At 33.1% G+C, this 25,317-nt stretch overlaps 1 protein-coding gene across 6 annotated transcripts in view; it reads left to right on the plus strand.

Annotated features, from left to right (window-relative positions):
• Window positions 1–25,317, plus strand: part of eas (ethanolamine kinase 1) — a 120,553-nt gene that overhangs the window by 51,456 nt on the left and 43,780 nt on the right. For all 6 annotated transcript variants that reach the window (XM_085819960.1, XM_085819958.1, XM_085819956.1 and 3 more), the window contains exons 7-8: window positions 17,210–17,373; window positions 24,266–24,339. In XM_085819960.1, the coding sequence (XP_085676086.1) occupies window positions 17,210–17,373; window positions 24,266–24,339 (238 nt within the window). The remainder of the gene's footprint in view (window positions 1–17,209; window positions 17,374–24,265; window positions 24,340–25,317) is intronic.

Genomic DNA, 25,317 nt, shown 5'->3' on the forward strand with positions numbered 1-25,317 from the left:
CAACATTTATGCTATGTATTCTGCATCTTTCAATTGAGAATAATTTATATTAAAATTTAAGACAGTTATTTTAAAATTTAAAATTTGCTTGCTTATTAACAGTAATATTTAAGAATAAGTATGTATAAAGTAACTTCTACTTGCTTGATGGATTAAAGGCCAGAGCATTGTTAAGATAAAATATTGTTAACGCTTTAAAAAAAGTTAGCTTTCCCATTCTTACTGCTTAAAATCATAAAACATGTACTATGTGTCATTTGTAAATGTTAAGTAGTACAGTACAAAGTCTTTAATCCGGATGTCCGTAATCCGGAATGATATATAATCCAGACCTCAAAGCTACAAACTTTCTGCGCAGCGCATGCACATATGCATTTACACATGCGCATAATACCTTTACGCATGCACGTTTAATGTATAATGGACGTATAAGCTAGGCTAATATTGTCTAATTATCTATTTCAGTTAATGTTGTAGATTGCATTGTTCCTTAATCTTCTAATTGGATCCAGACTTATTATTTTTTGCAGACTGTTAGAGCAATTTTATAAAAAGTAAGCTTGAACTTTCGATTATGTCAAAAAGAGTTTCCGATTCTGGAGCTGCCAAAGGATCTACAAAGTGAAAGCATATTTCGATGTCTATCAAACAAAAAGTGGAATTGCTGCAAAAAATGGATAAAGGCATGAAGAAAGTGACAGAGAGGTTAGTGAAAATGAAAAAATTTCGATTGACAAGAAAAGAAATGTTTAATAAAGTAAAAAAATAAATATTAAGCTTTTTTTTGTAAATTTTGATACAAAAACCCTTTAGATCATAATTGCTCTTTATTTCATAAATTACGGTTTCATATTTTTAATTTTATAATTTCTGCATTCTATCTTACCAGACTTAAATTGATTATCTATAATCCGGATTAAAGACTTTGTACTGTACTATCAAATACAGTAAAATTTAAACAAAAATGTTTTTTTTTTCAATGATATACAAATAATGAATACATATTTGAGTATCATAATTTATACATGGTAATTATATATTGTATATGTGCATAGTATATTTGTGCATTTGTACAAGGCCGGATTTAAACTTGATGATGCCCTAAGCTATTTCAGATATGGGAAGTCTATTATACTCTATTTATAATTTTTGGGGACACCCCCGAGAAAGTGGGTATCCTAAGCTATAGCTTGTATAGCTTATACATAAATCCTGCACTGCATTTGTATATGCTAATTAAAAACATTGAAAGAAAATAACTGAGACCTTGAACATTAAATCTGTCTGCAGAATGTTGATGAAACAAAAAAAAAAAAAAAAAATATTGTTCTGTAACTTTCTGTAAAAACGATTATTTCTGAATGGAACAGAAATCAAGACTCAATGGATTCAGATTGCTTTCTTCTGACCAATTTTTTCTAGCATCAAAGAAATTTGCCAATTGTACTGAGAATACACCACTTCTAAAATCTTATTTTACACTGATGTCATTTGCAATACACTGACTACTACACTCATTTGGTTTGCCTGCAGAGCATAACCGGCTAGAAAATTGTATGCACTCCATTTATGTATTGCCCGTATTAGTTCATAATTTTGTCAAAAAATGGCAAAAGCAGTCCTCGAAGCCTGATCTCTAGTTAAGTATTTTTATGCCTAATTTTGTGGGAAAATTTTTTTTAATGAAATATACAAGGAGAGATTTTCTGAAACACAAAATACAAGTTAAGTTTGGGATAAGAAATTTCATGCTGTAAATAATAATAAAATTATAATATTATATATATATATACTATAAATATTTTTTTATAAAAACAAAATTTTTAGTTGTTGCTCTAAATTCATAAATTTAACAGTTAAGGACAAAAAGTTGCTCTAAATGGATAAATTTAATAGTAAGGACATTTAAAAAGAAATTGTACTCTGCTGACACCAAACTTTAAATGAAATTTAAATTTAAAAAAGTGACATTTTTTTGTACCAAATTGGATATGAAAAAACAGTTAAGCCAGTGGTTTCAACCTTTTTTTACTCCATGCTTTCTTTTATCCATTGGTAAATCATTCTTTCTTCTCTTTTCCAAAACTTGAAAAATACATTTATGCATTTATTTAGATTTAAATTATTTTTTGACGTGTTTTATAAAATATACATCAAAAAAGGTATAGAAAATGTTGATACATACCAAAACTTCAATAAAATTAGTTTTTATATTCATAAAATAAAGCTAAATACATAAGAGATAAATAAAAGGCTGACTGCCTCCCCCTACAAATATGAAATCTTCCCAGGGGTTGGGGGAGAATCTTTCCTGTTTGAGAACCCCTGATTTAAAGATTCTTTTCTTCAGCTTTATTCTGTATGTCAATTTAGAAGCTAATTATTCTTCCACCTGTGTCTATGATCCACCTGATTAACTTCTATAAATCATTGTTTCACATAAAAATGCCATCGCTAAAAATGTGTTGTCCACGGCTGACTGCCCACCTCTAGCTGTACCATTGTCCACAAGTACATTTTTTATTAATCACTATGTATTTAACTGATAAAAAAGCTGAAGATTTAGGTTTACATTCCGTGGCAATGAATAAATTTGGGAAGCATTGGTAAACACCAAAACTTGAATAAAAATAGTTTTAGGATTAGAGAAAATTTTCTTCTCTTTTGAATTGATCTGTTCAAAATAATAGAATATTTTATTGCATGCAGCAGGGGAGAAAATGTTTTGTTTAATTGTATTGTTCTTATGATGATGTAGATTTAATTCTGTTATTTAATTTTATTTATTTATTTTTAATTTATTTTATATATATGTGGGGATTTTAAACGATGAACAAATTAATTAACGAAAGACATTTTAATTAGACAAACGATTATTACATAAATTTAACATTTAAGAGAATTAAACAAGTAATGATTCGTCAAAGTTCTTTTTGAACAGAAGCAGCGTCTCTGCTTTCACGTCAATCGTCTATCATCTCAAAACGGTAATTCCCCTAATTTTTGCTTGGCGCCTTCGCAGCTCGTAGAGAGAATGACGTCACGGCATCTGGTTTTCATCACAGCTCCAAGCGATCGGCACTACATTTCGGCCATCCGAGGGTGGACTGGCCCTCCAGGACACTGCAAAAAACAAACAACAACAAAAAAAAAAAACAAAGCAACAAGCAAGAATATACAATAACATAAATAAGTGTTCGTGAAAAATTTTAAAGCGCCGTCCATTTCTTGAGGAATTCGGCACATGTGGTAGTGCATATGGGCCCCTCATGGCATCCTTCCTTTATTACGTCATAGGTGTTACCACCCTTAACTTTCTTGATCTTATAAGGTCCGAAATACTTCGCTCTTAATTTTAAGTGTGGTCCGAATTGAGTCCTTTTGATTGCCACTAAGTCACCAACTTTGTACAGCTGTGCTTGTCTTCTTTTGGCATTATATGTCTTTTTATTTTCCTGTTGGACTTGGAAAATTTGCCTCTTGGCTTGCTTTCGTAATTCTTCTCTTTGAGACTCGAATTGAGATTGAAACTCACTTTCTATCAGTTCTTTGAGCTGATCGGTGCCCTTACTGTTCATTTTAGTACCGAAGAGTAATTCGAACGGAGTGGTGTTAATGCTTCTTTGATATGTTGAGTTAAGCGTTCTCTGAACTTCGTGTGTATGTTTATACCATTCGGTTGGTTTCTTTAAGGACAGTTTCGCTAATACTGATATAATGACTTGGTTGATTCGTTCGACTTGTCCATTTGCTCTCGGCAGGCCTGTGGTGATTAGATGATGTTTAATATCTTCTTTAGCACAGTAGTCAGAAAACTCACTGGATGTGAAAGCCGTTCCTCTATCAGAAATGATCTGACAAGGGCTTCCAAAAATGACCTTCTGATTCTCTAACTTCGCTATCACCTCGGCTGAGGTCGTAGATTTTGTTGGATAAATCCAAGTAAATTTAGTAAAGGCGTCGACCACTACTAATAGGTGCTTGTAGTTTTTATGGGTACTTTCCAGAGGACCCAAGTGATCTATATGATAAGTATGCAACGGAATGTCCTCCTTGAATCGCGGATGTAAAAATCCTTCCTTTTTCCCTGCTTTGCGATTTATTAAGATGCAATGAACGCAATTCGCGATAACGTTTTCTATCTTCTGCCGAAGTTTGGGAATGAAATAGTATTCATCCAGGTGTTTCTCTGTATGTTTGATACCGGTGTGCCCTTTCTCGTGAGCATCTTTTATGATTTCAGTCTGCATACTTTCCGGTACGACTATCAATTCTTTACCGTCAATAAACTTGTATAGTACGCCATTTCTATTACAATAATTTTCATAACTTGAGGTTTTCAATAATTCCTTAATGGTTTTTATTTCAGTGTCATTTTCTTGAGCAAGTTTTAATTTAGGTAAGATATTTTCAATAGAAATGCATAAGACGTTTACAGGAGCTCTACTTAGAGCATCTACATGTGGCATTCTAACACCTTTACGATGCTCTATAACATAATCGAATTCTTGTAACATCAGAGCCCAACGAGCAACACGCGTCGCTAAATCTCTTTTTTCCATCGTCCGTTGAAATGCTGAACAGTCCGTCACTATCTTAAATGAAATTCCCAAAAGGTAAACACGGAACCTTTTCAGTGCTTCTACGATCGCGAGGACCTCCAACTCGTAACTTGAGTACTTTTTCTCTGCATCAGAGGTTTTCCTACTCATAAAATAAGTGGGGTGAAAACTGCTATCACCTGGGGGTTTCTGCATTAGAATCGCCCCGTATCCTTCTATACTGGCGTCTGTGTGTAGTTCGATTTCATAATTAGGGTTATAAATTGCAAGTACAGGCTTCTCAGCTAGCGCTGATTTCAAACGATTGAATGCGATCTTTTGTTCTTCACCGAATTCGAACTTATTACCCTTTTTTAGCAGGTTGCTAAGTGGCTTGGCAATTATAGAGTATTTATTAATAAATTTTCTGAAATACCCTGTCAGCCCAAGAAAACTTTGGATCTGTTTTAAATTAGATGGTTCAGGGAAATTTATAACAGCTTGCGTCTTCAAGGTGGATGGGAAAATTTGACCCTCCTCTATGACATGACCTAAAAAGTCAATTCGTTTCTTTAAGAATTGCGATTTTTTAAAATTTATTTCCAATCCGTATTCACTCGCTAGATTTAAAACTTGACTCAGCCTCTCGATTCCCTCTTCGTATGAGGCGGACAAAATGATGATATCGTCCATGTACGGCAAAACGATGCCATCGTTAACTAACGGTCGGAAAATGGTATTTATGAATCTCTGGAATACAACTGGTGAGTTACAAAGTCCAAACGGCACTTTCAAAAACTGGTACTGTCCTTCATGCGTAACAAATGATGTGTACTTCCGACTTTCCTTTTCGACGTCCACGTGAAAAAAGCCATTTTTGAGATCAATAGTGCTGAAAACACGTGCTTCTTGAAGGCAGTCTAGGATATCCTCAATCAGGGGAAGGGGGAATCTATCCTTTACGACAACTTTGTTTAAACGACGATAATCAACGCAAACTCTTGGTGTCCTGTCTTTCTTTTTAACGATGACCAATGGGCTGGAATATTCCAAAGAACTCTGTTCTATAATTCCTGACTTTAGCCATTCGGATATTTGGGTTTCAACAATTTTCTTTTCCGCAAACGGTAATCTACGCGGTTGATGCGATACTGGTTCGTTATTTTTAACGCAAATTTTTAACTGTATGTCCGTAGATTTGGTCTTACATGGCATATAGTTCGAAACTAGCTGTTGAACAGTCTCTTTAAAGTAGTTTGGAACACTAGGTGCAATGTTTATTTCTTCTTCGTTACTAGCTAGGTCAACAGGTAAAACAGATACAATATTTACTTTCTCTACACTCTGTGACTTACTTTTTATGGTAACCCCATTTTCATTTATTAATATTTCACCTTTTAATATTACGTTTAAGCCTAAAATGGCTTCATGTGTCATTACATTGTTGTCTACAACACAAATATCTGCAGTACACTGGAAATCATTAATTTTAATATTACCTTTAAAGAAACCTAGAGGTTTTACTTGACATTTACCGAACGCACTCAGCGTTGAACTTACGGGCACGAGGCCTTCGATATTCAGTTTATCAAAAGTCGATCTACATAACAAAGTAGTTTGACTTCCTGTGTCTATTAACGCGGTTACATATACATCATTAATTTTTACTTCTTTGGTCAACTTCGAGACTACATCAATATTCACGGTTGATACTTCTGGTTTCGAATTCGTATTTGAGCATTCGAAGCTTCGGTGCCCAAATTCTTTACATTTAAAACACTTGACTCCGTTATCTTTATGAACACATTGTTTGGAAATATGATCGCTTTCACCACAGTTGAAACAGGTTGTATTAAGTTTAATTTCAGGAATTGTTCCTCGACTATCTGTTACGTTACGCTTTGTTTGGTTAACAGAATTTTTTCAGTCATATTTATGTCTAGATTCAATTTTTTGTTTACTTTCAAATTTTGTTTTAGACGTTCGCGACTTTTCTTCATCATCACATATCTGTTGATAAAGCTTCAATTTGTTCTTAAAATCAGTTAATGTTTGTGACCCATACAAGCAAGATTTTTTAAATGCGGAGCCTGGTATACCATCTATAACATATCGTATTAAAGCAACATCTTCAATTTGACCATTTTTAGCAATTCTTTTCATATTTAAAAAATACTCATCAAATGTTTCATTGCTCTTCATTTTTTGTTTTGATAATAACTCGTGCAGTTCGGCCGAATTGCAGCTGGACCGGAATTCATTAAGAATGGCATTCTTAAAAATTTGCCATGAGTTCAACTTTGGTTCACTAAGAACAAATAGTTTTGCTTTGCCTGTCATCAGGCGTTTAGCAAAAATCAGTTTTTGTAAATCATTTAACTGAAGAATGGTAGCTGCATCTTCAAAACTTTCGACCCAACTACTGACATTTTCGTGGCTTTGGCCATCAAATTGAGCAACAAAAGATTTGATGTCTTCAATAGTAACATTTATACTACAGTTATGAAATACATTCGACTTGTTTTCAATTGTACTAAGAATATTATCATTAGCACATTGGGAAGGAAGTTGTCTCACTGTGGCACCAGAATTGTTTCTTAGTTTCGTTTCATCTCGAACATTATCATCTACTTCATTTTTATCCCCACCATCCACACCCTCTAAATCACTTTCGTTTTCACTTTCTTCTAAAATTACATTATTTTTAAGCAATTCTAAATTATTCAGATAAGAAACGATTCGGGTTGCTAAGTCATCTTGTGCGCCAGAGCTATCAATGCATAAAACATTGGCAATAGAAATTAATTCATAAGCCTGAAAATCTTGTTTGATTTTTTCGAGTTTTTCATTAAATTCTTTACTATTCTCTTCTAAAGAGAAACCACTAAATTGTCTTAACCTTTTTCGATTATTTCTGTCGCCCACATCGTTAAATATTATTTTGTGTAATAATTTTATATTATGCGCTTTTTCACTTTTCAGGACATCTTCCATTCCCGGCACATCAATTAGAAACATAGTTAATAAAATTGAGAAAATCACTCACTTCATATAATGGTAATCCACGATGTTCCTGGCTCTATAATCCGAAAACAGAAACGAAACAAATTACTTCCATACCATCCAATGGATCACAAATGGTGTCGACAAAAGGCGAGTAGAAACAGGTTATGTCCGATGGATTTTTGGCCACAATTCACGTCTTGACACTTGACATCCAGTATTATTAAAATTAATTCCAGTCCTTAATAGAGCCGCACACTATTTACTCACTATTACGCAGTTTCAGTTCAGGTAAATCAGCATACATTCCTAGGAGCTTGATGAGGTTTTTGTTCGAAACATAGTTGATTATACATCGTAAAACAGTCCAGCACAGCAACAGTTATTCTTCAAAACCGGTAGTAATCCAGCAAAGCAGGTAAAACTACAGTTCATTCGAGTGCTTAATTGCTATCCCACTTCTGAGAAAATTTTTGTGGGGATTTTAAACGATGAACAAATTAATTAACGAAAGACATTTTAATTAGACAAACGATTATTACATAAATTTAACATTTAAGAGAATTAAACAAGTAATGATTCGTCAAAGTTCTTTTTGAACAGAAGCAGCGTCTCTGCTTTCACGTCAATCGTCTATCATCTCAAAACGGTAATTCCCCTAATTTTTGCTTGGCGCCTTCGCAGCTCGTAGAGAGAATGACGTCACGGCATCTGGTTTTCATCACAGCTCCAAGCGATCGGCACTACATTTCGGCCATCCGAGGGTGGACTGGCCCTCCAGGACACTGCAAAAAACAAACAACAACAAAAAAAAAAAACAAAGCAACAAGCAAGAATATACAATAACATAAATAAGTGTTCGTGAAAAATTTTAAAGCGCCGTCCATTTCTTGAGGAATTCGGCACATGTGGTAGTGCATATGGGCCCCTCATGGCATCCTTCCTTTATTACGTCATAGGTGTTACCACCCTTAACTTTCTTGATCTTATAAGGTCCGAAATACTTCGCTCTTAATTTTAAGTGTGGTCCGAATTGAGTCCTTTTGATTGCCACTAAGTCACCAACTTTGTACAGCTGTGCTTGTCTTCTTTTGGCATTATATGTCTTTTTATTTTCCTGTTGGACTTGGAAAATTTGCCTCTTGGCTTGCTTTCGTAATTCTTCTCTTTGAGACTCGAATTGAGATTGAAACTCACTTTCTATCAGTTCTTTGAGCTGATCGGTGCCCTTACTGTTCATTTTAGTACCGAAGAGTAATTCGAACGGAGTGGTGTTAATGCTTCTTTGATATGTTGAGTTAAGCGTTCTCTGAACTTCGTGTGTATGTTTATACCATTCGGTTGGTTTCTTTAAGGACAGTTTCGCTAATACTGATATAATGACTTGGTTGATTCGTTCGACTTGTCCATTTGCTCTCGGCAGGCCTGTGGTGATTAGATGATGTTTAATATCTTCTTTAGCACAGTAGTCAGAAAACTCACTGGATGTGAAAGCCGTTCCTCTATCAGAAATGATCTGACAAGGGCTTCCAAAAATGACCTTCTGATTCTCTAACTTCGCTATCACCTCGGCTGAGGTCGTAGATTTTGTTGGATAAATCCAAGTAAATTTAGTAAAGGCGTCGACCACTACTAATAGGTGCTTGTAGTTTTTATGGGTACTTTCCAGAGGACCCAAGTGATCTATATGATAAGTATGCAACGGAATGTCCTCCTTGAATCGCGGATGTAAAAATCCTTCCTTTTTCCCTGCTTTGCGATTTATTAAGATGCAATGAACGCAATTCGCGATAACGTTTTCTATCTTCTGCCGAAGTTTGGGAATGAAATAGTATTCATCCAGGTGTTTCTCTGTATGTTTGATACCGGTGTGCCCTTTCTCGTGAGCATCTTTTATGATTTCAGTCTGCATACTTTCCGGTACGACTATCAATTCTTTACCGTCAATAAACTTGTATAGTACGCCATTTCTATTACAATAATTTTCATAACTTGAGGTTTTCAATAATTCCTTAATGGTTTTTATTTCAGTGTCATTTTCTTGAGCAAGTTTTAATTTAGGTAAGATATTTTCAATAGAAATGCATAAGACGTTTACAGGAGCTCTACTTAGAGCATCTACATGTGGCATTCTAACACCTTTACGATGCTCTATAACATAATCGAATTCTTGTAACATCAGAGCCCAACGAGCAACACGCGTCGCTAAATCTCTTTTTTCCATCGTCCGTTGAAATGCTGAACAGTCCGTCACTATCTTAAATGAAATTCCCAAAAGGTAAACACGGAACCTTTTCAGTGCTTCTACGATCGCGAGGACCTCCAACTCGTAACTTGAGTACTTTTTCTCTGCATCAGAGGTTTTCCTACTCATAAAATAAGTGGGGTGAAAACTGCTATCACCTGGGGGTTTCTGCATTAGAATCGCCCCGTATCCTTCTATACTGGCGTCTGTGTGTAGTTCGATTTCATAATTAGGGTTATAAATTGCAAGTACAGGCTTCTCAGCTAGCGCTGATTTCAAACGATTGAATGCGATCTTTTGTTCTTCACCGAATTCGAACTTATTACCCTTTTTTAGCAGGTTGCTAAGTGGCTTGGCAATTATAGAGTATTTATTAATAAATTTTCTGAAATACCCTGTCAGCCCAAGAAAACTTTGGATCTGTTTTAAATTAGATGGTTCAGGGAAATTTATAACAGCTTGCGTCTTCAAGGTGGATGGGAAAATTTGACCCTCCTCTATGACATGACCTAAAAAGTCAATTCGTTTCTTTAAGAATTGCGATTTTTTAAAATTTATTTCCAATCCGTATTCACTCGCTAGATTTAAAACTTGACTCAGCCTCTCGATTCCCTCTTCGTATGAGGCGGACAAAATGATGATATCGTCCATGTACGGCAAAACGATGCCATCGTTAACTAACGGTCGGAAAATGGTATTTATGAATCTCTGGAATACAACTGGTGAGTTACAAAGTCCAAACGGCACTTTCAAAAACTGGTACTGTCCTTCATGCGTAACAAATGATGTGTACTTCCGACTTTCCTTTTCGACGTCCACGTGAAAAAAGCCATTTTTGAGATCAATAGTGCTGAAAACACGTGCTTCTTGAAGGCAGTCTAGGATATCCTCAATCAGGGGAAGGGGGAATCTATCCTTTACGACAACTTTGTTTAAACGACGATAATCAACGCAAACTCTTGGTGTCCTGTCTTTCTTTTTAACGATGACCAATGGGCTGGAATATTCCAAAGAACTCTGTTCTATAATTCCTGACTTTAGCCATTCGGATATTTGGGTTTCAACAATTTTCTTTTCCGCAAACGGTAATCTACGCGGTTGATGCGATACTGGTTCGTTATTTTTAACGCAAATTTTTAACTGTATGTCCGTAGATTTGGTCTTACATGGCATATAGTTCGAAACTAGCTGTTGAACAGTCTCTTTAAAGTAGTTTGGAACACTAGGTGCAATGTTTATTTCTTCTTCGTTACTAGCTAGGTCAACAGGTAAAACAGATACAATATTTACTTTCTCTACACTCTGTGACTTACTTTTTATGGTAACCCCATTTTCATTTATTAATATTTCACCTTTTAATATTACGTTTAAGCCTAAAATGGCTTCATGTGTCATTACATTGTTGTCTACAACACAAATATCTGCAGTACACTGGAAATCATTAATTTTAATATTACCTTTAAAGAAACCTAGAGGTTTTACTTGACATTTACCGAACGCACTCAGCGTTGAACTTACGGGCACGAGGCCTTCGATATTCAGTTTATCAAAAGTCGATCTACATAACAAAGTAGTTTGACTTCCTGTGTCTATTAACGCGGTTACATATACATCATTAATTTTTACTTCTTTGGTCAACTTCGAGACTACATCAATATTCACGGTTGATACTTCTGGTTTCGAATTCGTATTTGAGCATTCGAAGCTTCGGTGCCCAAATTCTTTACATTTAAAACACTTGACTCCGTTATCTTTATGAACACATTGTTTGGAAATATGATCGCTTTCACCACAGTTGAAACAGGTTGTATTAAGTTTAATTTCAGGAATTGTTCCTCGACTATCTGTTACGTTACGCTTTGTTTGGTTAACAGAATTTTTTCAGTCATATTTATGTCTAGATTCAATTTTTTGTTTACTTTCAAATTTTGTTTTAGACGTTCGCGACTTTTCTTCATCATCACATATCTGTTGATAAAGCTTCAATTTGTTCTTAAAATCAGTTAATGTTTGTGACCCATACAAGCAAGATTTTTTAAATGCGGAGCCTGGTATACCATCTATAACATATCGTATTAAAGCAACATCTTCAATTTGACCATTTTTAGCAATTCTTTTCATATTTAAAAAATACTCATCAAATGTTTCATTGCTCTTCATTTTTTGTTTTGATAATAACTCGTGCAGTTCGGCCGAATTGCAGCTGGACCGGAATTCATTAAGAATGGCATTCTTAAAAATTTGCCATGAGTTCAACTTTGGTTCACTAAGAACAAATAGTTTTGCTTTGCCTGTCATCAGGCGTTTAGCAAAAATCAGTTTTTGTAAATCATTTAACTGAAGAATGGTAGCTGCATCTTCAAAACTTTCGACCCAACTACTGACATTTTCGTGGCTTTGGCCATCAAATTGAGCAACAAAAGATTTGATGTCTTCAATAGTAACATTTATACTACAGTTATGAAATACATTCGACTTGTTTTCAATTGTACTAAGAATATTATCATTAGCACATTGGGAAGGAAGTTGTCTCACTGTGGCACCAGAATTGTTTCTTAGTTTCGTTTCATCTCGAACATTATCATCTACTTCATTTTTATCCCCACCATCCACACCCTCTAAATCACTTTCGTTTTCACTTTCTTCTAAAATTACATTATTTTTAAGCAATTCTAAATTATTCAGATAAGAAACGATTCGGGTTGCTAAGTCATCTTGTGCGCCAGAGCTATCAATGCATAAAACATTGGCAATAGAAATTAATTCATAAGCCTGAAAATCTTGTTTGATTTTTTCGAGTTTTTCATTAAATTCTTTACTATTCTCTTCTAAAGAGAAACCACTAAATTGTCTTAACCTTTTTCGATTATTTCTGTCGCCCACATCGTTAAATATTATTTTGTGTAATAATTTTATATTATGCGCTTTTTCACTTTTCAGGACATCTTCCATTCCCGGCACATCAATTAGAAACATAGTTAATAAAATTGAGAAAATCACTCACTTCATATAATGGTAATCCACGATGTTCCTGGCTCTATAATCCGAAAACAGAAACGAAACAAATTACTTCCATACCATCCAATGGATCACAAATGGTGTCGACAAAAGGCGAGTAGAAACAGGTTATGTCCGATGGATTTTTGGCCACAATTCACGTCTTGACACTTGACATCCAGTATTATTAAAATTAATTCCAGTCCTTAATAGAGCCGCACACTATTTACTCACTATTACGCAGTTTCAGTTCAGGTAAATCAGCATACATTCCTAGGAGCTTGATGAGGTTTTTGTTCGAAACATAGTTGATTATACATCGTAAAACAGTCCAGCACAGCAACAGTTATTCTTCAAAACCGGTAGTAATCCAGCAAAGCAGGTAAAACTACAGTTCATTCGAGTGCTTAATTGCTATCCCACTTCTGAGAAAATTTTTGTGGGGATTTTAAACGATGAACAAATTAATTAACGAAAGACATTTTAATTAGACAAACGATTATTACATAAATTTAACATTTAAGAGAATTAAACAAGTAATGATTCGTCAAAGTTCTTTTTGAACAGAAGCAGCGTCTCTGCTTTCACGTCAATCGTCTATCATCTCAAAACGGTAATTCCCCTAATTTTTGCTTGGCGCCTTCGCAGCTCGTAGAGAGAATGACGTCACGGCATCTGGTTTTCATCACAGCTCCAAGCGATCGGCACTACATATATATATATATATATATATATATATATATATTCCCAGTTTTGCTTTCTTTTTCTTGCTTTTCTAAATAATTTTTATTTCATAATTTTGTAATCAATATGAACTGAAATTCAGTTTCAGAATTTGTCTAAATTCATGGATGTGAAAGAAGTCTCATAACAAGAGGACAAAAGTGCATACTTATATATATGAATGTAAAAAAAAAAAAACAAAAAAAAAACAAAAAAAAAAAAAAAAAAACCGATGGCTTTGTACAGGCTAGTATGACACAGTAAATTTAAAGTTAATCCTATTTAGTTTAACTTTCTATTGCATATGTAATTTTGGAGAATCTAAAAGAATAATGATCTGCCATTTGCATTGAATAAAGATATGGGGCTATAGAATTAAATCCTTATGCTTACATTCAGCGACATCAATGTCCAGATTCTGTGCCAAGCTTCGTCATCCCTGTGCTTGACTGCCACAATATTACATGTATACACTACACATTGGAAAATGCAAAATTCATTATTAATTTATACAAAATTGTTGTTACAAGCTACTTGTATTTAATAACTTTTAGCTAATTAGCCTCTCTAAAAAAATATCATGTATCTTTTCCAGAAATTATGACTTAAAATTCAATTACTTTTGTTTTGCATTGTTTTTACATTACATAAAAATGTTTAATTTCCTTCTGTTTTGTACCTATTATTTGGCTATTTCTTCTCTTATATTTCAAAATTTTTTTTTTTAATTTTAAATTTAGAACTTGAAAATTCAGTTTTCAGTTTGATAGTAATTGGCCAGTTTTCCCTTTTCTGAGATTCCCGAATTTCACATGTCTTAATGGCTTGTGAATTTGCCATGTTATTTGGCAAGTTTCTAATTTTTTTAAGTTCGACTTTAGGTCCTGACTTTATATTGTATAATTAACATAGAGACTTGAGTCCTATTGGATCAGATATAATATCTTGATGATTAATTTCCAATAAAACATTTTACTTTTTTAATTTCTTATTATCATTTTAATATTTTTGTGTTTCGATTGAATTATTTATATTATTTTCTTTTAATTTTATGAATACGTTTTGTTAAACATACAGATATAATTCAGAAATGTAATTCTGTTGAAAATTTTTTGTCTTTTCCTTAAAAAAAGACCAGAGAGTTGACAGCTGTTATTTATTATTTAATTTTGAATTTATTTGGCTACATTGTTTTTGTTTTAATTTCAGTTTTGATCTTTATTCTAAATAGTTTTTCTATTAGACCGTTTACCACTTTAAAATAATTTAACCATATTAATTATCTCTTAATTTTATTTATGTATCACATTATATTTGTGTGTGTGTATATATGTATGGTTTAAAAAATAGGGTGATTTATATACACAATTTGAGCTTGGACAGCACGAGTACAGGTATGTATGATTGGCATTCACGGCTGTTTTGGATGGCTCTTTTTCATTACCCAAACGATGATAATATCTCTGAACTCTCTTGCAATGAGTCCTTAAACTCATGCAGGAGAATTAAGGCTCTTCTAAAAATAGAGAACTTTCTAAAAAGCTCTGCCAAAATCAAATCGTTTTCAAATCAAGAAGAGGAAGGACAGTAAGACTTTGTCTAAAGATTTAGGGAAAATTGCACGGCAGCTCGTAATTCCAGAACAAGTTATTAAAAAATTTGAAGAAATGAAAAATATTATTAACAGAAATTACCCAAACTTATTTTTATTGCACAGCAATACTATGCAGGAAGTTAGATATTTAAAGAAAATCCTAATACTGAAAATGAAGATGGCAATGAAATCAAAATTCAAATTGTAAATTTAGCTCAAAAGCTGTACAAGCAGTGAAACTAACACGCCATTTCTCAGCTTAGCATTTTATTTAAACCACAAGAAGGGAGGAAAAACAATGAAGAAGACGTAAATGAAAAAAACATTGCTGACTGGAGTTCCCCAAGTAAATCAGCAAAGTCGTATAGACAAGAAAGAGCTAATGGAAATAGCACAGCAAAATAGATTCTCACACCTCAGTGATGAAAGTGACATTAGCAGCAAAGACCGGGGTGCCGATACTGTAAAGATTATGCTGGTTGTCCTTGCTCACAATGAAACCGAATGGGCGAGCATCCGCTGTCATTTACTAAGGGCTTGTAGTCAGAAATTCAAAGTGCAAGTAAAAGAAACCTGATATTCCTCTGCGCTAAGAATATTCAAGACTACAAAAACCTGCAAGAAAGATTGAAATTAAGAAACATTCCATCCCATACATATCAACTGGGTAACAAACGGACAGTAAAAGCAGTCCTTAAAGATATGCCCAGGGCAACTTCGAAAGAAAAAAATTAAAATAGGTTTACTGAGATGTAATTCCTCGATCCTTAAAGTTAAAGAATTAACACAGAAAACTCCATAAAGCATTGAAAAACACCCCATTTATTTCTTAGAATTTGAAAGAGCTGATGCTGACCTTGCAATTTTAAAGTTAACAACATTATGCATATTAATGTGCACATAGAAGAATTTAAGACTGAGAATTGAGGGCTGACCCAATGTTTCAACTGCCAGATATTCAGTCATATGCAACATCTCTGTTTCAATAACATGATGGGTATTTTGTAGGAAAAGTCATAAGAGCTAAGAATACCCAAAAACCAAAGAAGAGCCTCCAGTCTGAATTTTTTTTCAGGCTGACATGCAAGCAATTATCATGATTATTCTGAGTATCAAAAACAACTTCCGAAGATCCCAAGAAAACGCCCAAAAATATCAAGCATCCTGATAAAAATCCCAAAGATCTTACAATGAAATAGTGTAGAGTAGTTCAGAAAACTCGGAAAATAAAAATTGGATGAACATGAAAAAATAAATATTTAACATTTCAAAAGGAAGAAAGCTGAAATGTTAACTACAATCTTCACTACAAGTCAGCAGAAAAGTTTTTAAGTTTAAACTCATCAGCAAAGAAGTAACTTCGAATAATCTACTGAATGGAATCGGAGAACTCTACCAACTGAACTCTACCAATTGAAAATATTTTTTAGACTTGTTGTTTTTAATTGTTTCTATGCATGTTTAATTATTTTAATGTCATTCAAAACAGTAAAAACATTCTAATTTTTATAGCCTTGGAAGTGGGATGAAATAAGTTAAAAAAATCCTAATTAATACATTGAGTGAATCGTATCTAATTATGGAATAAATCAGATGCTCTCAAACTTTTAAAGTTCTGCACGACATAAATAAGAATCAGAAATATATGTACACCTTGCATTAAAAAAACGTGGGGACAGTTCTATATCTCCCATTCTACTGGACCGATTCTCTAAATTTCATTTTCCATGTCTAGAAAGTGCGACTTAGGATATATATCAGATTTATTTATGGCATTGTTCTTCTAACATAGGTATTTTGACACAAAATCAGTCTTTTTCTGATATAACATACCAATAGTTGCGCTTTCGAGACATGGAAAGTGCAAGTTAAATATCGAGAATCAGTCCAGTAGAACAGTGGAGATATAGAACTGTCCCATTATTGTTTTTTTGTGCAAGGTGTACATGTATCATACTTTAAGAAACCTTCAAATTGATCACTATGGAGTGGCAGGTACTTGCAGTTTATAATAATAAATTATAAAGTTGTGTTACTATTATAATAATAAATTATAAAGTTGTGTTACTATTATAAAATTCAATTAGAATTTAAAATGCTTTTCAGGTGTTGATCAGTATGAACCTGAGCTTTATCCTAATAAAGAATTCCAGCTGAAATGGCTGAAAGATTATTTAGAAGCATGGTATGAAGTGAATGGCTGGAGCCTTGACAACATCACAGATGAAGCTGTACAATTGTTGTACATTCAAGTTAACAAATTTGCTTTGGTAAGTTAGTTTCTTAACATATTAGATAAGTGCTGACATTCTTTTCCCGGGTATAAAGTATTGAGTGAGTTTTGCAATCTTTTCATTTACATATAATTTCAATAGTTAATATCAAACTTAATTTCATAAATTTAATTTTTTTAAGCTTTGTCCAAAAGAGTAAAATCTAAAATTACATAATTGTACCATGACAGTTATATATTATCGTATCTGAAAGCATCACATAGGTGAAGAATGGATGTAATATTGGGTCATATGGGAAACTCTGTCATTTTTCAAATTATCAAAGCATATTTTCTTCCAGTTATTTTATTGCTGCTGCTAAGAAGTGACCTTGATTGGTACAGATCTTTAATACATTTGCTCCTGATAATCCACTGTCACGTAATTGGCTTTGTTGTTGAAGAGCCAATTGCGCTTTGGCACATAGTGTGATGTTTCAGATAGCATTTATGTGCTGGTGCGGGAAAGCCCATGCCTCATTTTTTATTTTCAAGTTCAACCAGCATTATATTTTGGATATGAATGCTGGTATTGGTATGGAGGGAAGTTTAGAAACTAGTTGCAATTGTATGTGGTTTGGAATGAAAACAAAGTTCCATTTCATGCGAAGATCATATACAAATATCATTCTGAAATAAATAGTTTGAAGTAATATCATTGTAACTGTCTTGTAATAAATTCATTTGGAATATGTATGTATTTGTTTGTGATATAGTTTCATAAAAAATGCATATCGTTACTTATTTTGATTCATTTTTTAAAATGCCATGGCATTGCAGAAATAAAATTTACCCCTAGTGCCGATCACATGCTGGTGCATAGTCATAAAATTCTATGTTTAACAGTCAATGTGGTACACACAATAATTTTTTATTACCTCTTTTAAATCATATTTCTTGTAATAAGTAAGTTGGCATATGGGTACAATCTATTTCTATGACACAGCATTAATTATCAACTCAATCTCACATGACCAACAGCAGAAATATGAAATATACTCTTTTTTGCTCATGTTGTATAATTCTTACCAAGTGTTCTGGCATTATTTTCACTTCATTGAGATGCTAATAATGGAGAACCCAAAAGAACATATTATTTTCGACACATTATGTTCTTTAATTTAAAAAAGCTTGCTTGACCGCTGTATAAAATATGTGCAATATATGGGCAAAGTGCTGTTTCAGATGATACAATTGGAAGGTGATTTGAGAAGTATAAAAGCAAAAATTTCAGCCTCAAAGATGATGCCCGCTATGGCCGACCAACCTCTGTAAATAAGTATCTATTAAAAGAAGCTGTCACTGAAAATCCACATTATGCAGTTCAGGAACTATCTGACAGAATAAATATTCCAAAAAGTACAGTATTTCATTATTCATAGAAGAATGGGTGTGTAAATTGCTAAAATATGTGAGTATCCCATTCTTAACAGACCAAAATATGCTTGCTCCAGTTTTGGCATGTCATTCTTTGCTGAAAAGAAATAAAGAAAATCCCCTTTTTTTTTCTTAATAAACGCTGCTTACTGGAAATGACCATTTGTTATTATTCAATAATGTTACAAGAAAACAGTCATGGGTCATGGGGCAAGCCAAAATACTTCGTTTAGTAACATCTAGATGGGGGAAGGGCTCCCAAAAATGTTATTGTTTTGTTTATGGGGTGGACAAAGCGATTATGTACTCTGAATTGTTACCAACAGATCAGAAAATAAATTCAGAAAAATATTGTTCCCAAATGGTTTTTTTTTAATAGTAGAAATTGAAGCGAAGCAATGGAAACGTCCAATGGTCAAAGTGTCTTCCATCGTGACAATGCTCGGTCCCACATTTTGATGAATATCTGACGAAGATCTATTGAGCATAGCTGGAATGTTTTGTGTCACCTTCACAAGACCTTGTCTCCTCAGATCTTCATTCTTCTAGTCACTCAAACTTCTGTGAAAAGCCTCAAGTTCTCTAATTTGAAGATCATAAATAGTAACCTCTGTAACTTCTTTACAAATAAGCGCAATGTTTTTTTTTTTTTTTTTTTTTTTTAAGGAATTCTAGCTGCCACAGGAAGGGCAAGATGCTGCTAATGCGATTCCATGAAATTTTCAGTACTTACAGAAAATCCCATCGAGCATTTTTGCCTATTAAAGAAAAGACGGCAAAGTACGCGATTTTTTTGCCAAAAATGGAAAAGGCTTCTTCAGACACGTTGGGTTTGGTGTAACCTTGATTACACGTATTAGTTATTATTCTTGATTAAAGACTTTTTTGCCCTCTATCATGCATTTTCGAAAAAAAAAAAAATTATTAAAATTTGGGACCTGCCTACTACAGAAGAGTACTGATTTTTCATTATTATTTGAGGTGAAGAAAAAGTATTTTGCGAAAAATATTTCCTCACAAAAATTAAAACCTAGCGAAAATAATTGCTTTTACGGTATATCTCCTTAATAAAAAATAATGGAAATTTTTGATGAAAAATTAAATATAAATAAATGATAGTATAATAATTTTGAAAGAAAAATAAGAATAGATTGGTTTTTTTTTTCTTGTATTTAGTAAATGTTTTTTTTTTTTTTTTTTTTTTTTTTTTTTTTTTTTGGTTTGGCGCAATTGGCTCCGTCTCTTGTGATCGATGGGATCTTCCATAAGTACCAAATTTTCTCTCATTTTTTGTATTCATTGTCAGAAAATGACAGAACTTTCTGTCATCCGATAGTGTTTTGAAGTGCATTCAGTGATTCCCAGAATGTGGACTGGAGATAATTTTCGGTATTTCACAAAATGTTTTTAAGCCTTTTTTTTTTTTTTTTTTGTTGTTGTTGTTATGTTGTAATTATTAATTTTGAATTACAAAATACTGAATCCTTTTGTAGGATGGCCACTTCTGAAACTGATCAGTATTTTTAAAGCATAAAGAGACATTGCTGAGAAACACTAGCATACAACAACAAAAGTAATTAAAAAAAATTGCTAATTTATTTTCTTTCTTCTATTGACTAAAATCGCAAAACTCTGACAGTGTATCACAAGTTCTTCTCTTAACAATATTCTAGCTATACAAAGCTAGCTTCCTCATGTGTAATATGAATATAAGCCATTTTCCTTTTAAAAAGGTATAAGAGAACATAAATATCTTTCATAAATGCATGAGAATATAAATATCTTCTATCTCGTACCTATGAGAATATAAGTAAAATGCATGAGCAATTAAGTAACTGTAATGTTCATTCCTTTAAGTAATCCTTTTTAATACAAATTTAATTTTATTTGTCAGCCCTGTTATGCTGTGTGAGTGTTACCTATTTTTTCTACTTCAGGGTCAGTATAGAATATCTTGTTAAATTCTCATGATTTATTTACCTGTTTATAGACAAACTTCTTTTTAAGATCAGCATGCTGTTTCATTAATTATGTGGCAATAATGCTTTAACATCTTCTTCTTTAAGATTAAAAATTTCTAAAGTGACCTGTTTAATCTTGAAAGTGGTAGCATCATTAAGAAGCAAAGGCCATTGGGAAGATTTATAAATGAATGCTGTAGGTTGCATGCATCAGTTGTTGCTATTGTGCTTTTTACACCCCCCAGTCAATTTATATGAAAAATATAGTCCTCTTATGAAGATTATTATCAGTCTGAACAGACAAGCATTTTAGTTAATGTAGTGCACATTCATTGTAAGTAGGTGGCAAAGAATCCGTTCAGAAACAGTTTTAAGTAGCACTACTCGTGGATTTCAAAAACAGCAAACAAAATACAGTAGTACTTCAATTATCCAAATCAATTGGGACCGGACCCCATTTGACTAATCAAAAATTTGGATAATTGGATTTTTTCCGAAGAAGGAATATATGTACATATTTGCTAATTACTGTATGTACTGCATGTTGAAAATGAGAGAAAAAAACTATTTTTTAAGAAAAAGAGGTTTTAATTAATTAAAATGGAAAGGTAACACTTTTACGTACATGTTAGATAGCGTACTGTACAGTATGTTCAAGTGCTGATTGCTTGCTGAACATCTCAGTTAAAGTAAGCTGCTTGATGAACACCGTGCCTGCACTTAAAATTTCTTAGCCAGCCATTGCAGGCTTTAAAGGATGACGAGCCAAGCTTCTGAGCTAAGATCTTAGCTTTTTCACAAAGAATTGGACCCAAAATTGATTTTTCTATAGAACGTTGCTTCAAAAACCACTTGAAAATGACATCTTCTACATTTTTGTTTGTTGCTGCCTTCGTTGATTTTCTTGAAGAACGTCAATCTTCGTTTTCTGCATGAAGATTAAAAGTGTAGGTTTGCTCCTTTTAATGTATGAAATCGTTGACTGTCCAACACTACGTTTTCATCTTAATTTTTTTTCTTAAATTCTGAAAGCGATTCAGATAGTCGGAGTTTGGATAATTGGAGTAATACTGTAATAACTTTCCAAACTAGTACTTATCTGTGTACCAACTGGTACTTATCTTGCTCATCAAGCATTATCTTGTTTAAGTATAAATGCATATAATCAGATGGCATGTAAATAAAAATGCATATAATTAGATTTTTTTTAATACAGTCAAAAGTCGTTAATCCGGACTCGTCGGGACTTCGGCGATTCCGGATTATCGATTTTTCCGGATTATAGATCATCAGTTTAAATCTCGTAAGATGGCATGCAGAAATTCTAAAATTAAAAATATAAAACCGTAATTTATGAAATAAAGAACAATTATGATCTAAAGGGTATCAAAATTTACAAAAAAAAAAAAAAAAGCTTAATATTTATTTGTTTACTTTATTAAACATTTCTTTTAATGTAAGTTGTTTCGTTTTATGTGATAATACTTTCTCTTTAATTCTATAAACAGACATAATTTCTTGTTCAGTTACAAAGTTACGTTATTCAAGTCCCGTATTTTAATATGCATATTAAAAATACCCATCACAAGTAGAAAATATCTTTCTAAAAAGAATTTCAATGACTAACTCTATTTACCTTATCAACATTATCATATTAGCGGAGTAAACAAATTCTGCAAGTCTGTTCAGCAGCGTTTCTAATATGGTATCTATAATCATATTTTAGTCAGTTTGTGAAATTAGATTATAAGATAAACTTTTTTGAGACTTCATAGCATTTTACAATTTTCTCCATAACTAATATGCATTTGGCCTCAAAATTACCTTCATGGGTTTCATACTCACCATTTGATGAACATGGTTTGATAGCATGGTCAGTTTCAATAAGGCATGGCTTGATCTTGAATCATTTTTAATATTAGTCTTATGCCTTCCATAGTATAAATTACGCTAAAAACATCAGAGAATACCAAAATTTTGACATTGCACACCGACTGTCTACTAAACTTATTTTCATCATTGTTCCCATTACAGATTTTGCAACAAAATGTATTCCTGGAGAAATTTTGCTGCAGTTTCTTCCATTACTGTCAAATTAAATTAGTTTAAGATGAAAAATATCACAGTTTGTCTTCAAACATTGGAATTTGGAATGGAAAAGAAATGTACAAAAATAGTGATATTGCTTGACAGAAGAATTGTTATGAGTTTGCTTGTCCAAAGAATAATTCTCCCTATTGTTGGCAGAGTTTGGCACAATCTGAAAATTTTGCAGCTTCTGTTAAGCTAGTTGCGATAATGTGTAAATACTAAAAAATGCTTTGAATTATTTATTTTGCATATTATTTATTAATTCTTGATCTTGAATCTTTCTTTCTTGATGCCTTCTTATAGTGTATAACACTTTGTTCAATAAGTCTTGGGACTAACTGACAGATGGCGTAGTAATATCAACCTGACTTCGTTGTTCAAAAGAACTAGCCTTCAAATGACACGTGTCTGATTTTCATGGCATTTGCACCGGAAACAGCAAAGCTATTGTGGTAAACATGACACTACTTGTGCATTTGTGGACAAAATGGAGAAAAATGAATTTCGAGTGTTGACCAAACATTGCTATTTAATGGGCAAAAATAACGTCCAAGCTCAGAAATGGCTTGAAAACTAATATCCAGACTCTGCTCCATTGAAAACAACCATTTGTCGTTGGTATACTGATTTCCGTCTATATGAAGGCCGTCCGAAGCGTCCCAAAATGCAACAGTCAGCTGGCAAAGTCATGGCTTCAGTGTTTTGGGATGCGCGAGGTATAATTTACATCGACTACCTTGAAAAGGGAAAATCTATCAATAGCACCTATTACAGTGAGTTACTATTGCATCTGAAGAATGAAATCGAAAAAAAAAAAAAAAGCACATGAAGGGAAAAAATCATCTTCCAATGCCCCGTGCCACAAGTCAATGCAAACACTGGTTACATTGAACAAGTTAGGCTACACTCTGCTTCCCCACCCACCATACTCCCCAGATCTAGCCCCTAGCGACTACTGGCTGTTTGCTGATCTGTAAAAGATGCTCCAGGGGAAAAGATTTATCTCGAATGAGGAAGTCATTGCTGCCACTGAAGCTTATTTTGCGGACAAGGACAAATCGTTTTACAAGGATGGTATAGAAAAGTTAGAAAAGCGTTGGAATAATTGCATAGCTCTTGATGGTGATTATGTTGATGAATAAATGTAAATTTTGTGAAATGGATGTTATTTTCTTAGTTAGTCTTGGGACTTATTGAACGATGTGTTATTTTTTTAGAGTTAGCTAAATGTTAGTTAGTTAGATGTTCATCAAAAAATTATATATAAGCACTTTCAGATGATGAACTTCTGATTCATTTTAAAAGCTTACAATTTTTCTGTGTAAATGAAGTATACACTTGAGTCACTTGAATGTATGATTTTTCTTTTAGAGTTATTTACTAGAAAAATTCTACTCAGTTGTATGTATATGTATACATATATATAGAAACTTTTTCAGAGCTTTTCAACTTTCATTTTAGGCTGCTCATCTTTTTTGGGGAATTTGGGCATTGATTCAATCGGCACATTCCACACTTGGATTTGATTTTTTAGGGTAAGTGCTTTATTTTTAATACAAACTATTTAGTTGCTGTTAGATACTATTAAGTAATAGTACTTTCCAATGAACAAGATGCCATTTAGCAGGAAATGTAAATGTTAGCACAAAATCTTAATGGGAGATGGGAAAAACAACTCTAAAGATATTAAAAATGAAGTAATAAGTTGTCTGAAGTGTGATCTCACCAAAGCTGCAGATGTCCTGAGGTGGGCCATTTTGTGTCACTTAGAAACTGAACGACATAGTAGTTTATATCTGAAGAACACCTAAACTCTAAGCAGTGCAAATGGGTTAGCAGTTAGTTTTGATAGTTTAAGTGCTATCAAATTCAAAACTGAAAGATCTACAACTCTCTACGAGAAAAAAAATGCTTATATACAAAAAGTTGCCACAATCAAACCCTAAAATTATCACCCCGAAAGTAACAAATAAATAAATAAATTCTTTAAAAAACATTGTACTAAAGGGTTTGTTAAGGTTTATTTTTGACTCTTGCTGAGCTTGCAATTTAATAATCTGTTCATGAACGCACTCTTGCTAATAAAACTTTTTTGTCTAACTTTAATTTTAAACATCATGCCAGATAAAATTCAACAACAAAATCATGAAATTTTTAAAAGATGATGATATGTTTAGAGTTCCCAAATAGTGTTAGTGCTGCTCTTATTTTTTCAGTCTTTTAGTTCATCATGTCTGTATTCAGTTTTCTTAGTAAGATGACTTACATAACTTTGTCTTTTTTATCATTTTTATCTTATTGTTATTACTCATGCTGCCTAAAATTCAGCAACAGAATCAAAATATTTCAGAACAGCAAGTAATACATGGTAACGACATCTTTTTATTTGAAAAGTCAAACAGACAAAAAAGTGAGAATTGAGATTTTGTTGCTAATAGATAAAATAATGCAGAAAGACAGCAAATGAATTTAAATATTTACAGAAATTAACAATGTTCCCCTTTGTTAAGGAC

The sequence above is a fragment of the Stegodyphus dumicola genome, chromosome 7 (assembly GCF_044657685.1).
Source record: "Stegodyphus dumicola isolate Sdum_Otavi_A_Nest chromosome 7, ASM4465768v1".
NCBI classification, from domain to species: domain Eukaryota; kingdom Metazoa; phylum Arthropoda; class Arachnida; order Araneae; family Eresidae; genus Stegodyphus; species Stegodyphus dumicola.